This window comes from Poeciliopsis prolifica, unplaced genomic scaffold (genome assembly GCF_027474105.1).
Source record: "Poeciliopsis prolifica strain line A6 unplaced genomic scaffold, Auburn_PproV2 SCAFFOLD017, whole genome shotgun sequence".
NCBI classification, from domain to species: domain Eukaryota; kingdom Metazoa; phylum Chordata; class Actinopteri; order Cyprinodontiformes; family Poeciliidae; genus Poeciliopsis; species Poeciliopsis prolifica.
In genome coordinates this window covers 3,843,268-3,862,546 of record NW_026562392.1, presented here as the reverse complement: position 1 = coordinate 3,862,546, position 19,279 = coordinate 3,843,268, and the positions used below count along the sequence as shown (strand labels likewise).

Sequence of the window (19,279 nt, the reverse complement as noted above, 5' to 3'; positions counted from 1 at the left end):
TCACACCATTTTACCTTATCTTTGAATCCAGTCCTATTCTCTAATCCCATTTGCCGTAACTGCAGAGTAAATCTGTCTTTCCACTGGAATATTCCCCCGTTTACTCACACCAGCTGTTTTTACAGCGTCTAGACACACATGCCGCTATTAATGCAACAAGAGGTGGGCATGGTATGCCGCTGGACAATGAGAATATCATGGAGCGCGGTTCTTCCCCTGATGCAGGATTAAAAATCCTCCCGATTAGACTGAGTACAGTGTACATTAAGGGCGGCTTCGTGTACACTGTGTGTTGGCGAAGCAGCAGAGTGTGCCTGTGTGTTCACTGTCTGCATGAATAAGCACACGGCTGGCATAAAGATTGTGATGATTTTCACATTATCATCATCATACTCGTATTGCTTGTGTATATTATGCATGTGTGTGTTTATAGAGACTGCAGCGGCTAAAGAAGCACAGAGGCTGGTGACTCAGTCTTTCCTCCAGCTGTTAGCCAGAGTCTATCCCAGTATGGGTCACCGGCGGCCAGCCCAGTCAACTCATCAGGAGGTTTCCTGTGATAGCAAGCTTCTAATTCTATTTCTGTTGACTCTGAGGTATTTATCCGTCTCCTTCATGTGCTGCGGTTTCCAAATGGACTCACTGTGCATGTCTGGAGCTCAGATCATGTTCAGGGTGAAGAACGTGCATGGACTTGTCTGAACCCTCGAGGCCAGGAACTTCTTTGCTTTCAATCCAAGCCCAAATCCCTGTCCACATGTTTGGATCTATTCTTTGGACTCGATTACCTTCGCGTCTAAACTGTTCATTGGGACTAGTATGATTAACCGAGGTTCTTCTTTTAGAACGATGCCACAAGGCTGGCGGTAACAGTCTGGAAAGCCCAGTGTGAAGTGCAGAGAACATGTGGCGATAATGGCGGGGTAGAGTAAATAAGACTGCCCCTCTGCAGCTGATGGTGTTGTTTAAGGGGAGAACTTCAGCAGTCTGCTGTTCCCTGGTCAGCTGCAGAGGGGCTTTTGGGTTTTTGAGGAACGTTGACATCACCAGAAGAAAACGAGCCCAGATACAACGCTCTGCGTGGCGTATCAAAAGAATGGTGGAACACAAACACGTTGGCTGGCTTTTTCTCACAGTCCAGCTCAACACTTCGCAAGTATCTGGCCTTCCCATATTCGATTCAGGGCTACTTTAAATACTGTATTTTTAGCTGAAAGCCCTCCAAGGAGTGCTTCATTATTACTGCCAACACAAACATTTTCTGGTACTTTCCAGTGATAGCTCAGAGAAAACACAATGATGCTATTTATTCACTCACTTTTGTAGAGTCAAGCACAACTATGACATATTAGATTAAAGTGGAAAAATCCCTAATAGTTTTAAAAAAAGAAAGGGTCAGGATTTAGTGAATTAGTTCTGGTTTTTGCAATGGCGGCTGTATTCATCTGATTTCTGGTTTCTTTGAGTTGTTCACAAATATTCGCCCCATTAGACTTTAACTCTTATGATAATTTGAAATCACATTCCGCACCCAAACATTTGCAGCCTAGAAGCTCCATACACCTTAACTTAGCTAGTCGGTCCTTGAAGCTTAGGCAGGCTGATACCTTACAGCATTGGTGCACCTAAAGTGTAAAGCTAAGCCCCGCCCCTCATAGGTTTTGAAAAAGTCCAGCAAAGTGGGTGGAGCCAAGAGACAGTGTGAGGGTGAATGGATAGGGTGAGTGGTGCTGTGATCAGGACGAAAGACGCACTGTTGTCAACTTAACCACTTTGTTTAGTGACTTTTCTGATCCCTCTGGTGACTTTTTCTCAAAAATCCAACCAGTGATAAATCTAGAAACTCTATTTGTTGGAGAATTATGGCAACAACGCTTTGCAGCTGAGCGAGCAGTGAGTGCTGCCTTCATCTCTCCCGCTTACCTAAGCACTGCATTCAGTATGATGCAGTTATCCGTTCAACATCATACCATCTTCAATAGTCAGAGCAGAGCATGACCATTCCACATTGCAAACAAATCCCACATTCACAAAGCCAAGTAGTTGTACCATGCTACACCTTCAAACAAGAGGAAAATTGTTTGAAGGTGTTGCTTCATTCGACCAGAGGGCGGCAGCAGTGAGGCGGTTTTAGGTCAGGTATTGCCAAACTATTACAAGTTTAACAGAAATGTTAAATTTTGCACAGAAACATAGAGATAGAACTCTAAATAACCGATTCAGACAGTTTCTCAGCAAAAAGAGACTGATTTGGATGTTAGCTACTCTTTAAGAGTAAAAGGGGATGTACGCCTGGTGACTTGTGTATGTCCCATTGTGCATGCTGGTGCAATGGACCGGACCAAGTTCAGGCAACAGAATGAACCACAGCAACTCCAAAGGCAAAAATGTGAGAAGGGGAAGACAGGAAGGAGAAAGACACCCTATCACCAGGCTAAGAAATTGGAAGATCTCCCATCGAAACTAATCAGAGATCCAGTTGGTGTGAATAAGAAGACGGATCTACAGTGGTCAAATGCATTTGTATACCAGCTGGAGAAGGGCCATCTAGTTTCCTGCAACATGTAGATCTTTACAGGCTGTGCATCAGGATTTGTTGACTAATGGGTTGTACCAAACTGCATGCAATTAACTGTCTTGTACATTTCTTGTGCAGCTCATACATGTGTTTGCCCATCTTGAACATCCTTTGTCCAATATAATATATTATTTGAAGAGTGTTGGTGAAGTACTGGATGATCTACAAATCGACATTTTGAGTCATTGAAACGTGCATTTAATACATGTAATTATCCAAGATTGAAAGCTATTTTGACTCTTTAGAGGAAATGCTGTGTTCAAATAACCATCACTGTACTGGTCCAAGTGTTATAATAATGACAGTATGACAGGACCGGTTACATTGTGCACAGTCTGGGATGTTCCTCTTTTGAAGTGAAAGTGCTTTTTCTCCCACAAAGCTTTGAATAGAAGAGTGCTGTCTGGCCACACACACGTCTCTGCCAGAACACATCACAGTGCCAAGCACTTTAACCCTTTTTCACTGTCGACAGCATGGAGGCTTTTTATCTCCATGTCTGTTCTGAAAATGCAGAGACCCGGTAGGAGAAAAAAAAGGCCTTTTGGACACATTTGACTCTCTTTCACTATGGTTAGCTTCTCCAGGAACAAATGGATAATTCTTTGGTTTTGGTGACTAAGAATCCATATTTCTGCAACTCTTGCCTCACTTGGCAAACCAAGAAAGCTAAACCATCCATAACTTTGGTCAGAGTTACATCATTCTTGTGTTTTCTTTGAAATTTGCAAGAGTTCAAGCCTTCATAGACATTTGTTTTTGTTTTGTTTTTTCTGCATCAGCAGATTGCCAAAATTGGTTTTGTGGACCAAAGATATTTTGTCTAATAGCAACGCTCCCCCTTAACTTTATTAGGGGGAGGGTGGATTAAAACCTCAAACTGTTCATGGAGAAGAAGTCTGCTTTACTGTCACATGTGATGTGTCCCCCGTTCATCCCATTAAAGATGAGCACAGTCTGGAGCAAATTTGGGCCAGATCTAAACACGCAGCAGATCTCTTAAAGGGTGGAGCGGCTGCCACATAAAGTGCAAACAAATCCAAACCAGAGGAAATTAAAGCATGGTGGCACTGATAATAATAGTAATAAAAAAGAAGGGATAACTCTAATGAGGACAAATTTAGGTTAGGAATAGAGAAAATCAACAAGCGTGATCCTTTAAGGCGGTTTACTGTCATTTGTGCCAGGAATTTATTAAAGTCAGTGACAGTGCCCCCCAGTGGCTGCAGTAGCTGTGACAAGAGTCTCAATGCTCTCAGGAATCCCTTAATGTCTTTTGTTGCCATGCCTGTGTTGTGTTGTTAGGGCTCATCAACATCCAGTGCTGCCAACTACAATCGCTTTTGGGATAACCACAGTCAACGAAAGGCAGCTCTTCAAATGATTGGGAAATGCTTCTGTCCTGACATAAGTGTATCAGAGGGAGGAGCAATGAAAGCACCTTGTTTTTTTTTTCTAGAAAAGACTTCAGGTACTCTCTTTCACCTTCAACCTGTTTACTTTTTTGCTCCTATTAGAATAGTTTGATTTGCCAGCTTCTTATTGTTTCAAAGGTAAAAAATAGATGTCTGTGGGATCGTCTACAAACTGTTTGTGAAACTTTTTGGGGGTTGGTGTTGTCAAAACGTTTGCTGGTACTCACAGTTGGTGCCTTTCAAATGTATTCGTATCGCAATAGATTTTTGTTTTTTTAAACGAGCTTGAACATATTTCAGTGTGAATTTGCAGGGTGACACACTGTTGTACAACTGGAGATTTTTAACAGAATATGCAGCTTTTAATTTTACTTTTCATCTGAAAAGCATGTAAAATCACAGCTGCAAGTTCTTTGGGGCAGTATCTCTAACAGCTTTGCACATTTAAAAACTCAAATATTAAACATTTCTCCTTGGTAAAACAGCTTACGCTCACTCAGACTAGACGGAAGGACTCCGTGAACCGCAGCTTTCAAGTCCTGGCACAGATTCTCGTTCGGACCCTAACTAGGCTATCCTGTTACATGAGAGTATTTGATTTTTATCCGATGTAGCTCCAGATTGAAACTCCAATCAGCTTACCTGTCCCTGCTGAGGAAAAGGACAATGTGTTTGGGCTGATATGCAGAACAAATTGTTACGTTTGGTTTTATCTGACCAGAACACCTTGTTCTTCTCAGCTGGAAAACAGGACTTTCTTTTATCAATGACTTTCTGTTTTCTGCACATCCATAAAGTCCGTCAACGCAAATTGAACGCTGTGTTTTTTAGGGGATTTGTAGTGAAAGGGGGTGAATCAAAACCCATACCACACTTTTTTATCTCTTTGTAATAGACATTTTGTCAAACATAGATGGTATCCTTTCATACCACTTCCTAACTCTTCACTACTTTGCCTTGCTCTATTACATAAACTCACAGTAAAACACAGGGGTGTGAACACTGCGGTGCTTACAGTGTTCATGTGTGTGTATACACTTGTTGCCCTGGTACAGATTAAGGCCTTCAGGCTGCTGGGTCATACTCTTGATCTCAGACACACATAGTCGTGAGAAGTCTATTTGCGTCGATCGAATGAATGTCAAACTACATGCCTGCTGAAAGCAGCCTCTTATTTCAGAGCCAGGCTCCGCAATTTTCCTTTCCATGTTTATGATCTGTCACTGCGTGATTTTCTAAATACTGGCGGTCTTGCTTCACAGTTTTCACACGGGATGTGAAAAATGAGACGTCGTATCACGGGAGAGCGTGTCGTGGGAGAAGACTTTAGAGCCATGTTGTTGCAGCGATAAGAAGCACTCTCTCTCTCTCTCTCTCTCTCTCCTCCGGTGGCATTAAGGAATTTCGGTAAAGAAGGGAGTGGCCTTACTGTCAGCCGGCTCACAAGCTCGCTGTTAGACGGAGCTTTATGCGGTTGTGGTTGAAGGGTCGAGGAGGGGAGAGGGGGGGAAATTAAAAGGCAGCAGAATGTTTTGAGTTTTCTTTGCACTGAAATGTTAACTGAAAACTCACTCTTTGAACTCCCTGGGAAGGACAGAAAGGCCCTTTATCAGTTTCAGAGAGCCTGCACTTTCATCCGACTTGCTTAGCCATCTGGGAAGCTAATTTGCTGTTTCCTCTCCCAGCAGAGTGTTTTTTGGGGTGGGCATGGCAGCAGTCCGAGGTTAAGGGCTGGCACTGCCCGGCTCGGCGGATTACAGGTCTAGTTGTGACTTCAGCTGCTCGGGACGCGGAGCTGCGGGCATCACAAGTGTTGGCACGGGGTGCGGGCACTTCAGATGTGGTTGGGGCCATGTGGAAGCTTTCTAGGGTTTCTTCCACCCAGCCCAGTTTAGAACTCCCAAAGGGAGGGAGAGCGGGCTTCGCTGCAGTCCGAAACTCGTGTTCAGACAAACAAACCCAGAGATGTTTATTTGTATGTGTGTGCGTGTGCGTGTGTGGGTGTGTGTTTGTGTGTGTGTGTATTTTCCTGATGACTAGCTTTGGACATGTGGTGCAGTAAATGTGTTTGTCACCAAACTTTGGTTTGGTTTAAGAAAACACGATTAATAAATCAAGACGGAAAAAAAATTTATAGAAAAGAAAAAGTTTGAAAAGTGGAATGTTTGCTAGAAAAAACTCAGAAAGCTTGAGACTAATCCCAGAAGTTTCATAGAAAAAACATTGAAATTTGTGTTTCAAGAGTTGAACATGTTTGACTTAGAAATTTCCATAATTTCATATTTCTAGAACATTTTTGAGATTAATCTAAAAATGTCAGAGTTTTTGGCCATTTTGCTTTTCAACATCATAATGAGATCTTTTTGGGTTCATAAATGTGATGGAATTGGGGAAAAACATGAAACAGACTTTGGAATATAATAAAATTGATTTCATAGGACCTTGCATTAATGTAACTATGACAACCATTAGACATTCTCGCCGTTTCAATGGGAAAATAAACATCTCCTTTGTTTAATTGACAGGATCATTCCTGTGGCTTATACTTGGGAAAGTCCTTCTTAGTTTTTCTCATGGAACAACATACTAAAGTCTGACTGAAAGATAACCAAACCTATCAGAAAAAATAATGAAAAAAAATCTAAGATTTCTTTTCACATGTTCAACTGCAAGGAAATATTTAACTTGACAGTCCAAGAGACAACACCCAGCCCAGTTTTTCCCTTCCTCAATAAACAGTGTGTAGTCTTGTGTTTCCTGTTCTTATCCTTGGTTAAATAGTCCAACATTTCCTTCTGTGAATAATTAAACAATTTGACTTTTGTTTTAGAGAATAATTTGTCACTTTTAACTTCTGAACGTAGAACGATAAACAGCATCACTGGGTTTCAGGGTGGAGTTCCTTAAATAACGGAGCAGAGAGGATTCTTCTGCATGTGAAAAGTGTCCTCTGTTTTTCACACGCAGAGGACAGGAACCAAATACATGCCTCCGATTTTTTTTTTTTAATGAGATATCAGCGAGACCCAAAAGAGATTTTTCATCAATATGCCCAGACATTAATAGCCTATCTTTAGTTGAAGTCTGGTTAATTGAAAGGACTTTTGCATGTTAAAAATAATAAAACCGCTTCGTCTGCCAGAGGTTTTAATTAGCCTGGCTCAGATTCAGATCTAAATCTAATGAGATTCTGTGGGAAGACTTGGCTCAGACATTTTCCGTCTAACCTGATTTAGCCTGAGTTGTGTAATGGAGCTAAATGACCAAATATGTCAATTTCCTGATACAGCTGATCAAGACATTCTCCAAAATACATCTGGAGATACAATTGTCACAAATGTTTCTTTGCCAAAGTATTGACATTTTGAAAACTTTTGATCTTTTCCCTTCACTTTGTAGTGAAGGGAAAATGGTGTAACAATAACAGTGGAAAAGAGAAAATCCATTCCACCTTAACCTGGGCTGCACCAAAACGTGTTGTCATAATTGAAGTCTTTTTTAAGGCAGACAGTAGATGAAATAAACTGAGCTATGCTTTTTTGTTTGTTTGTTTGTTTTTTATTTTGGATTTTTAACTTGTTTATATTATGTTTGACTAATCAAAACCTGTTACGTTCATGCAGACACTGTGTCTGCGCTGATGAGCACTTTTACAGCCTAGGATACCGAGTACTTGATCTATAGGATAGAATAGGATCAACTTTCTGACAACTCAGCTGGTATTTATTTGACATTTTGGGTGTGCTTATAGACTTTGTAGAGAATGCTGGGTTTTTAACTGGTAATTAGAAATTCAACTTACTCTGTCTTGATGCAAGAACCTGTTTTGCATTAATTCATTGCATTTAATCTAAGATAGAAAATGAAGGTGTGCGATAAGTGAAGCACAAGATTCTGCTACATTTCCTAATTGAGTTTTAGATGTGACTTATATGTTAAATATTAAGAAACTGTGTGCAACATAGTCCAAAATATTTTCTACTTCTGCCCCAACTTACTGCAAGTAGCCTGTGAATCTATGTGTTAGATCGATGGTTCGGTCGGCCCTTTAAACAACATATTTCTAAGACGTTGATGTCTTAGGTGTTGCTCCAGGATGCTTCATATCTTGCTAAAGCTGATTAAATAGCTTATCCAAAGAGAATGTGTCGGATTAATTCAAATGTGATTATTTGCTATGCACTCATTTTAATCCAGCTCAGTCAAAAGAAGCATTAGATTATTACTTTTTTGTTCAGCCATCTGAAAGAAACCCAGATTGTTTAAGCCAAGCTGAAATTGTGCAACCGAGCTGTGCAATTCTTCTGTAAACATGAAAATTCCCTCCGGGTTGATCCTCACCAAACTCCACTTCAAACTGCGTTAATTCGATGCTTAAAAACTTTTGGGGCTTTTCGGTGTGAGTCACTCGGGTCCCCTTGATCTGATGAGTAAATTTAGTCTCTTCAACCTCATCTAACCTGCCTGCATGAGGTGAAATCGACGCTCATTTAAAACCCAAGTCTCAATTAGCCTGGGAACAGTAAAAGTATTTGGGGGGAGGAATGAAATGTAAACATAGAATTGTGCGCAAATCTCTAACGCCCAGTGAGATATTCGCCAAGGAAGCATGAATAAAATGTATTTTTTTCTCACTGAAAAAGTCCAGATTTCTCTTCTTTTTTTTTTCTTTTGCCTTTTTTTTTTCTTTTTTTAAACTCTCGTGCATATGAGCAGCTGTACTTTGTGTCATAAACCTACAAACTCGACTTTAGGGCTGGATTTGAATATATCCCAACTAATGAAAGACCACAGAAAGCCAACGAGAGGCTCTCCTTTTAAATGTCCATGCTAAACTCATGTGTTGTATTTTAAGAGCCCCCACTTCTTTTCTATTTTTTCTCCCCTCTCTCTCTCTGCTCACGGTCAGCTGCTGCAGAGAGCAGGAGTGCCGGCGAACCAGCTGCTGTTCCACATGCTCCGGCTCTGATGTGAACACATGGCTCTCTGGAAAATAGGAAATGTTTTTTGATAATGGAAGAAGGTTGTAATTCTGAGCTGAGTCTGTCTATTTGAGGTCCCTTAAGTACAGGCTTCTCCCCGCCTCATGTAACACATAGTTCTTGACGTGTGTTTCATTTTCTCAAACAACTGGTGTGTGTGTTTTCCTCCTTCTTCCTCTTCTTCTTCTTCCTCCTCATCTCTTTTTTTAAGTCAGCTGTAGATCTAGTCCTGTAGGCTAAATTACTAAGACTGCTTATGTGAACTGACATTTACACGGTGTTGGTTTTTGTAATTACATACAATCATTCGGGTTAGAGTGTCCTGCAGACAGTCAAAAAAGCACATAATCCAATTATTTCAGATGTGCTGCCAAATGGAAATTGGTTTCCATTGTGTGTTTGTGTTTGCTTTTTCCTCTGAGTCATTTTGATAAAATCTTCCGTCTACAACTTTGAAGCTTTCTGGATTTTTTTTGTTTTTTTTTCAGAAGAATAATACAATATTTACAGTCTGCAATCAAACTTAGTGTTAGGTGATAAATGCCTCTCTACTTCTCTCAGGTGTTGCATTTGATCTCAATTTTTTTTGTAATACCTCAGAAATGTTTTAGCACAACCAGACATGCTTAAAGTGCCAGGGGCTTTGAAAAACTGTAAACATTGCAGTTTATAAGTGCCTGGCTTCATTCTTTTCGTGGCAGTCAGCATCTGGTAGGTAGTGTTCCTCGACGCAGCATTCATTGCCAATAAATCTCTTCCCATTTTACTACATTATAACCGCGAACTGTTCTTGCTAAAAGGGAGTTGCTGTCCGTCTTGCTGTCCCGGGTTCAACTCGGATGCCACTCTGCATCCAACGTTACAATGCATTTGTAGCGTTGGGTAGCAACTGGTTACATTTACTTAATTACATTTGTATTTTGGGGAAGAAAAAAAGTATCTTGGCGTGTTTTTTGCTTCACTGAACTTTTTCCTTTTACATGAGTCATTTTATTTTGAAGTATGGCGACTCTTACTTTAGTAAAACTTCTGTCCTGCTCGTCCTGCTGCTGGTAATCTGCTGAATGAAGAACAAGCTAGTTCTAACCAACAATGCGCCAGACACACACATGCGCGCACACACCTGTAGTTTTTGTTAAAGCTTCATACATTTTATTTTGAAAGAAACTGGTTTGAGAAAAGAAAAATCATTTATTTTGATGCTTAAAACATGAAAATTTCCACAGAACTTCATATTTTGGCCTGGCTGATGATGTCATTTTTAAATATGAAATGATTGATGATTCGGTACTCGAGACACTTGTTTATAAAATACTTATTTGCCCTTGAGGAATTTCTTGGACAGCTATTTTTTACTTTTGCATGACTTGAATTAGTGCTACTCTTAGTTGTACAATTTTTGGGTTGTCTACTGTCCTCTACTTTCTTCTTGAGCGATCAGTCAGTAAATATAAACCTTTTCCCCCTCACATGAGTTGATTAATAAACGATGGCACAGGTGGGCTTTGTGTCCGCAGGAAGATCAGCGTCCTCTCTTTGAAACAACCGCAAAAGGTCAAAGGTGAGGCGGCCCCGAAAGTTACAAATTGCAATGCAGCAGGTGCGGGATTCCTTTATGATTTGCAGCTGGTTGTCAACGGTGAGCAAGACAGGAAGCCGTAAAAGTTCAGAGGGCGTTAGTGTCCGTTTTCTGTATGCAGTTTGTTCAAGAGTCAGTGACTCTGAGAGTGGAGGTCACACCAGACTGTCAGCAAACAACGGTCCCTTCAACACCAGGCTGGAACAAAGCTCCTTCAGGGAAAAACAACCTGGCGGGTCAGAAGATTTACGAGGCGACTAGAAATCTTTTCTCTGAGCATTCCTTGGTGTGAACTGTAGAGCGACATAAGTGATTGCTTTGTGTGTAAGAAAATAAACATTTCTCCTTCACACATTTAGAAACGACATAACCTGAGATACCAACCCTTGTGTCCCGACAAAGAATGGATCAGAATGAGATTTTTCACTTTAAAGAAAGAAATGGCGTCCAATCAATCTGTATTGCTCTGTTACAAGCTGGAGAAATGTTAACAATATGTGTCATGTCAACCTGTTAGGATTATCAGGAGTCCAGTAAAACAGACAAATGCATGCCGCCGCTGATTGTGTTTATGTATCAGAATTCCTTATCGTGGCGGTAATCAAACACCGCATACCACGGCTTGACATGCCACTTTTTATGTTCCATGTGTTTTACATATCAAAGCTAAGCTGTATGTCTCCTACAAAATTGTTTTGTTCTGAGAAAGGTTTTGGCTTTCCCACAAACTTCTACTGTTTTTGCTTTTTTGTTGCACAAAAGTGTCTCAAATCATTTAGCACATTGTAAAATCAGACAGACAGAGATTGTTAATGTAACAGGATATTTTTCAAAAAGTCTTGAGGTTAATCAAAATTTGTGCTCTTTTAATCCAGCTGTGGCACAGGTGGTTTTGGCCTTGAAACTTTCCGGTTAATCCCATTGTTTTTCCCCAGTCTGTTTATTTATTTATTGTCGATCCATTAATTGTTCTCTCAGCCTGTGAATAATAGTTCTCACTGTATTTCGCTTGAGTCCTAAAAACTTAGAAATGCCTTTTTAACCTTTTCCACATTGTTCCTGAGTTAGTGCATTTCTGTGATGCCTTCATGGTCTACTTCATGTTGTCCAACAGGTTCTACTTAAGAAACCTCTTGATTCTACAGGCTGTATTCAGACCTTGTTGTGGTTAAATGAAACTGAACTCTGCTTTTTTTTCTTTTTTTTTTTTTAAGAAAAACAAAAAAGGTTAATGAGGGAGTTTCCAACTCCAGCTTTTCAGTCATTTAGTATCGAACAATTATTGGGAGGAACATTCAAACTTGAAGATGAATCACGTTTTGATTCTTTGCAGAGTAAAAAAAACAAAAACAAAACCTTAGTAATTTTATGTCACTGTGGGACAGATTTTTATAAATTGAGAACATAGGGGAACTAAATCTCTCATGGATAATCAGAAGCGTGCCAAAGTGTAGAAAACTGCCTGCACTACACGTCAAACATTGAAGCAACACTTAATTTTGATGGAACACAATACATGTGCCGAACCACTATTACACCTACATTCCTGTAACTTGTTGAGTTCATCTGACCCGCTGTTCGTCTTACTTGCCCTGAAGTATATGCCAGAGAATAAACATCCTGTCCTGTAAGACTGTTTGGCCAGCGATTTCTCTCCCTCCCTGCAAAGTAAGTTTAACTCTTGCTTTGGCAAAGCGAGGAACATTCTTTTTGTTCCTCGCTTTGACGGGGATTTTGCCATCTGCTTTTGAATTGGTGTGCATACGCGTTTTCAAACTTTAAATAAAAATTAAAATGACAATAATTTTTGAAAAAGCATGTCCAGAATCAATTTTGGAACTGAAGGAAATATTTGTGGTTCTATGTTTCTTCCATTAAAAAATAATCTGTGCAGCATGTTTCCAGCCACTTTTAGAATTTAGTGTCGTATCATATCGTTCCCTTCTTAAAAATGTCTTCTTTTTTTTTGCCAATAGTGATTTTTTTTTCTTTTTTTTGTCTGCATAAATCACAGAGTTGATGACTTTTTGTGGAAAAATAATAAAATGACTTGGGCCATTATTATAGGAAGGTGATGATATTCATTCAGCATGGCGTAACTTCAAACCTATAAACATGTGGAACTAACTCTGGAAAAGTAGCAGAGATCCATAGTGGTAGGGAAAATTTTTATTGACAGGATTATTTCTCATGAAAATCCACAATCCACAAATCCATGGACGATTCTAGACATGGAAAGAGGAGTATGGAACTTTTATTTAAAAAAATTTTTTACATATTTTTTCAAATTGTCACCATGTTGCCATAGTACAATATGAGACAGACGATTTGTGAAAAGATCCATCTCCTCCACATCCTCCCTGAGCTGCCCTCCGAAGAAATGCACCAACAAAACAACCAATCAGAGCCAGGGGGAGGGCCTTACAGCTGTCAATCATCCTCCTGTACCCTGATGGCTGTTTACCTTTCTAGCAAAACAGTTCAAATGCTATCTTAGGTGGCTATGCTAAGTAGCCTTAGCGTTCAAAGATAAGACCCGCCTCCTGGCTCTGATTGGTTGTTTGTATTACGCACTGGGAAAAATCAAAGGAGCTCAATTTTTTTTCTTTTTTTTTTTAAATTAACGATTAACAACAGTGATAGCTTCAACAAATATGCAAAATATTTGTTTAACCATTAATATATTAAATAATGAAATATTGGCTGTTGTTTTTGTTTTTTTCCTGATCTTTTTTTCTGTGCTTCCATGAAAATCACTGAACCCTCCCTGGCCCCCTTGGTAAATCTGGCCTAGACTTTTTGCCATGACAAAATATTGAGAAACTCCAAAGAGGTATAAACACTTTTATATCACCACTGGATCAGATAAGTAATTTAGTTACTCGCTGGCCGTGTTTGGTTTCAGCCGCTGTGTGTGGGTGATCGTCACACGTCCTCCGCACACTGTCAAAATCTTTGTCCTTACAGGAAATGGCTTTCTCCCTGGAGGAGCGTCTCCACCTGGGGATCCACGGCCTGGTGCCGCCCTGCTTCGTCAGCCAGGACGTCCAGATGCTCAGAGTCCTCAAAAACTACGACATGAAAAGGGACGACCTGGACAGGTGAGACGCTTCCGCAGGAAACCAGCCAGGATGTCGCGGTGCATTCCAACAGACTTCGTATGTTATCCTGTGCATGAGTTAAATCTCATCTGATCCTCTGTTTGTGCAACCAGATCCTTTGAGCAGAGCCTTTCAAAACACAGAAGGCAGATTAGCTATCAGTCCTCTGAGATCATCTGTCTTCTCATACCATTAATTTTACTTCATGCTCCCTGACCTCCTTTTCCACTCTTCCTCCATTTAGTCCTTCTTCTCTGTTTTTACAAAGTCCTTTGTGATGAAATAAAAGCTTCTTGCACGCTAACTTGCACGTTTCAACCCACTGGCTGCGAGCATTACACAACCAATGTGCTAACCTTTCATTTTGGGTTCTTTAAAGCCAGGGCTGTCAAACTCCAGTCCTCAAGGGCCACTATCCTGCAGTTTTTAGATGTGCCACTGGTACAAAACACTGGAATGAAATGGCTTAATTACCTCCTCTTTGTGTAGATCAGTTCTCCAGAGCTAATGATCTAATTATTCTATTCAGGTGTGGTGCAGCAGAGGCACATCTAAAAGTTGCAGGGAAGTGGCCCACCAGGACTAGAGTTAACATCTGTGTTTTAAGCAGCTGAAATCATCAACAAATGTGGGTTTCCATAACCCAACCCTCAATCATCAGGTGCTCATCCAAAACTGCACTATTCTACATTTTCTCAGAGAGAAAAAGTGACAAATCCGAGGCCATGGTCTTGAGCCGGAAGAGGGTAGAGTGGCTTCTCCGGGTCGGGGCAGGGGTCTCCTGCCCCAAGTGGAGGAGTTCAAGTGCCTCGGGATCTTGTTCACGAATGAGGGAAGAAGGGAGCGGGAGATCGACAGGCCTGTTCGACACAGCCAGAGAAAACCTCGTCCTAGCGCGTAGTTGTTGTTTTTTTTAATATAAATCAGCGCATTTCCATTAAGTGAAGTTCTTTTTGTGCAGCTGTATGGACAATGGAAACTAAGCTCCTGTCTGTTTTCAAAGTAGCTCTGCTTTGGTACTGATTGCTGGATGTCATCGTTTATTTAGATGACTTTTTAAAATATGAGCTTTCAGTTCCATTTTCATCAGTCGTCTGACATTTTTGCTGTATATTTTAGGAGATCCGCACAGCAAGAACATGGTTATGATTTTGATTGATGGCGTGACCACTCTATCAGGAGAGGTGGATTCCCAACTGTAATGAAGACATATGCATGTAATTAGTGCAAAAGAAAAAAAAAAAAAGGGAAGATATTCCACAGCAGCTCTAAAATGAAGCAGCTGATGTTCAGAAGCCAAAATTCATCAGCATTTATTGTACTGTTTTATGATGCAGTGGTGTGTTTTTCTTGCTCTTTCCGAGGCAGGACTAGTACCCACCATGATTTATAATTCCTCACTGCTTTTTTAGCAGGGCCCAGCACACAATTTAGCAGTAGCAATCTGCAGTGATGTGTTGAAACTTGATGTGGTGATTCAGGCTGTGTTCCATTTACCGAAAAAGTTGTAAAAGTTATAACGCTCATGTAGGAATAACATCACTCCCTCGCAACTTAACCCTCTATCAGTTACAAGTTTAAAAAGCATCTGGGATTTGTTCATTATTGCTCTGAGTTCAAGAAAAATTAGCACTGCTTGTAAAACAATGCTATATGTCTCTGCATTTAATGCATTAAACTACATTTGCGAGACGTATGGTGCTATGATGGGTGACTGGTTTACAGGGAAAGTTCAGATTGGTTTTTGAAGTGAAGTCCTACTGGAAACATAAAATAATTAGCTCGCTTGGTCTCTTTGTTTGGTATAAATCTAGATCGGTTGGTGTTGGAAACTGATTCTCAGTGCTTGTCGGATTGAGCCCATGACCGAGATGAACTCCTAAGGTTTAATTTTATTCCCTCATCAGAAACAAGCCTGGAGTGTTGCCGAGATTCTTTCATGCATGTTTGAGAAATCCTTTAATCTCTCGTGGCAACCATTCAGCTGTGCAAAACACTTGGGCTGACCTAGCTAAACCTTGGATATGCAGTTTCACCTTCAGACTAGCCAGCAACAATTGGCAAACATCTGGTAGATCTGCGCATCTACTGAGCTCATTATACCAGCTAGGTCTCAATGCAACATTGCTAATAGGTGTTGAAGAGTTAATAGAGGAGCAATGCTGTGATGATTTCCTGGAGGTGGAGTTTCAGAAAGAGCAGGAGCTTTTGAAGAGCCTAAGGCCCAGTTTCATGGTGTTAATTTACTAAATCAAATTTCCTTTAAGTAACATTGGACATACATAGCATTTTTATGACGACTGAAGGTAAGATAGTTACTCAATTGTGCTGTAAAATGCAAAATGTCACCCCTTTAAACCTCAGTTGGCTGTTGTCCGTCCATCACAGCCTCTGGTTTCCCTCAGCAGACAGACTTTGGGTTTTTGCAAACAGCAGTTTGATCTTGTTATTCCATATAACAGAAATCTTTCATCAGTTTGCTGTTTAGTGGACAGACATAAAGCAGATGGTAAGGAAATAAGATGCAAGAACATTTTTTTTGTTTGTTTGTTTTCTAATGCTAATTTTATTTTTAATTCACCTTTTTAAACATATATTTACTGCTGTTTTAAACAATTAAAAGGATGAATATTCTGGGAACACAGTCCAGCAGCTGGTGGAGCCTAACCTAAAACAGACAAAGCCTGCATGCTGCTCTTCCTCTCAACAACAGTCACCTTGTGTTCATGGCTTTATGGAAACTTCCCTGATTAGGAACTGAGTCCTTTCTGGCAAACAGCGCTTAATTTAGGTCACACACATGCCTTCATTTCCCGTTCGGCCTATGGAACAAAGAGCTTGTGTCACATGTCTGCAGGTTCACTTTCATCTTGTGTGTTTTTTCAGTCATTTGGAAGTAAAACAAAAACGGCTTTAAAAATAATTGTTCTGCAGAAATCGGAACTGAGTGCAGTTTGCTCACGCAGCGTTTTTGCTGTACGGTACAGTGATTGCACCCATACAGATGTCTGAGTTTAAGAATTCGGTTTAGCAAACGTCATCACTGAGATGCGGAGAGCGTTAAGGTTTGACAGCTTCTCTTTGTTCTCTGACTCTTGCAGGTATGTGTTCCTGATGGCGCTCATGGACCGGAACGAGAAGCTCTTCTACCGACTCATAACATCGGATGTGGAGAGGTTCATGCCCATTCTTTACACTCCCACTGTGGGCCTGGCCTGCCAGCAGTACGGCCTCATCTTTAGAAGACCAAGGTAGATCACATTACTGGTAATCGCTTTGCTGTTTGGTCATTTTCATCAACCTTTCTTAAACACCTCCCACATTTTCATGTTTTGTAGACATTTGCTGTCAAATCTTCATTGTTATTGGAGTTGTGTCTCTTTCCTGTTGTGATATTTAATTTTTAGTCCAGTGTATTTACCTCCCTTTGGTTTGTGGCGTAAACCTGGTAGCGTCAGAAGCATGCCTTGATCTCAAAAGAAAGAATGTGTTGTTATTTTATCTCATTGTTCAGTTCATGGGAGCGTGACCCCACCCGGTTTTTATTAATTGCTGTACAGTGCCTCTTGTTCTGTTTTGCCATTACACTTGAATCGCTGGATGTGTGGCAAAATCATTCCACTGGACATGCCAGCCTCTTTACAAACGCAGCACATGGAGTCGACTGGAAGGAACCAACTCATCATGCAGGAGCTGCTGCCAGCCTTTGTTCCTTTCCGAGGGGAGAACCTGTTGCTTTTTTTGTCTCGTTAGTATAACAAAGAACAGTGGAAAAAATTCGTACCACATGAGTTCAAACTCCCACTTGGGAGTTTAGGAAATCACCCACTGGTAGGACATCCAAATTTGATTGTACATCATGAACACTTTGGTTTGTGAAACATGCAGTCTTTGAATGACTGCAAATGTCGTTTTGGCATTGTGTAAATGCATAAACTCCCTGGCTAAGTAATTTCTGATTGCACTTATCAATCAAAACTATAGTTCTCCCAACTTATGTTGAAACTGGACTCTCTGGCTCTGTGTTCAGTTGTTTCATTTAATCAGTGTTCGATTTGAGAAAGCAATGTTCAGTGACTGCGTTCATTCATTTGGAAGTGAGAGCAGGGTTCCTTGCTTTGACAAGGAAAATGTAGATTTATTTTAGATTTACCCGAGTTGTGTCTGTTTCCCTGATTAATCTCCTTTATTGCTACATCTGTTAGCTCACACGGACGTCCATTTCTTGGTAGGTTAGCAGTTGTGCCGTACACTTTCCCTTGTCAGATGGAGGTAGAGCCAAATTAGAATAGAATATTTATTGTTATTGCGCAACAATGAAACGTTGCACAAAGACATTTGAATGCAATTCTCCAGATATATATCACTTTAAAAAAAAAACTATAAATAACTACTTACATTGCACTTCTCCCTTGATAACAAGGTAAGTGAAAACAGAAATAGACAACTTAGCAGCATCCAACGTGATGATGGCCGACGGGTAAAAACTTTAGCGGTTCAGCATTTGTGGCTGAGGCTTTTGCTCAACATAAGTCCAAAAGATGCCAAAGATGCTGAAGGACCTCAAAGTACAGAGTGTGTTTGGGTTCCTGGGAGCAGAGTTTCAGTTTGGAAATTAATGGAGAACAGAGGGAACAATATCCGAGTGGAATCAAGGGAGCCCCGGTCTCAAGTGGAAAAAGTACATTCTTAGTCAGAGTTATGAAATTTTCTTCTCCCACACTTCCATTCTCACACACGTGTCAGAACCTTTTTAAATAAATTGTGTTTCCCTGTAGGGTCGTCTGGTCCACGTCTTTCCCAGAAAGCAACTCCTCCAAAACCCCCGGCAGCAGCAACCAACTGAGAGCCACACCCCCCATTCCCATTACCTCCACCAGAGGTGTATTCAGGGCTACAATGTGTTTTTCTTGAATCTGCTCCCTGATGTTAACCAGATCCATGAGGTTTTGAGTGTTTTTACTCTAATTAGCATCAAAGGAGAAAGACCACCCCATTGTCTTTTGAACCCTCTCGTTCTCACAACACACTTACTGCTGTTTTAAACAATTAAAAGGATGAATATTCTGGGAACACAGTCCAGCCAACCTTTTAAAAATACTCTTGGAATCCAAAGATCTTGGAAATTCTTTGAAACATGGCATCCATTAGGAATATGGCAAGGTTCCAAATAGCCATAGATTTTTGAGGATGTTCCCCCAACTGGCCACTCGCTGTGCAGTGGTGTTGCTTTGTTTGGTGATGATTTCAGTCATGCTATTCTTGTGCTTATGATTAGTTGTGGAATGACGGGTTTTCCTAATGAATTAGAAATGCCTTGGCAAAACAAATTCTCCCATGTGCACATCGCCGTTATCCAACATCTCCCCGTTTCTCCATCCACGCAGAACTTACTGGAAACTATTTCCATCCTGCTTTCCCTCTTCTCACACTCAGCTGGCAGGAAGAGTCAGCTTTTACACTCCGCCTCAGTGGTTGTGCATGTGAGCAGGTACTTCTGCCAGATCCCACAGCTTCTATAGGTGGTGTGTGTGTTGTTGTTTTTTTTTTTTTTTAATTTGGGCAGGGGTCTGCTAGCCAGAATCCAGCTGGTATATTTCTGACAAGCCCCAACAGATTTCAGT

At 40.7% G+C, this 19,279-nt stretch overlaps 1 protein-coding gene across 1 annotated transcript in view; it reads left to right on the top strand.

The window, feature by feature from the left end:
• me1 (malic enzyme 1, NADP(+)-dependent, cytosolic) overlaps nt 1-19,279 on the top strand; it is an 87,273-nt gene that overhangs the window by 18,323 nt on the left and 49,671 nt on the right. The window contains exons 2-3 of the mRNA XM_055042030.1: nt 13,522-13,655; nt 16,757-16,906. Of these exons, the coding sequence (XP_054898005.1) occupies nt 13,522-13,655; nt 16,757-16,906 (284 nt within the window). The remainder of the gene's footprint in view (nt 1-13,521; nt 13,656-16,756; nt 16,907-19,279) is intronic.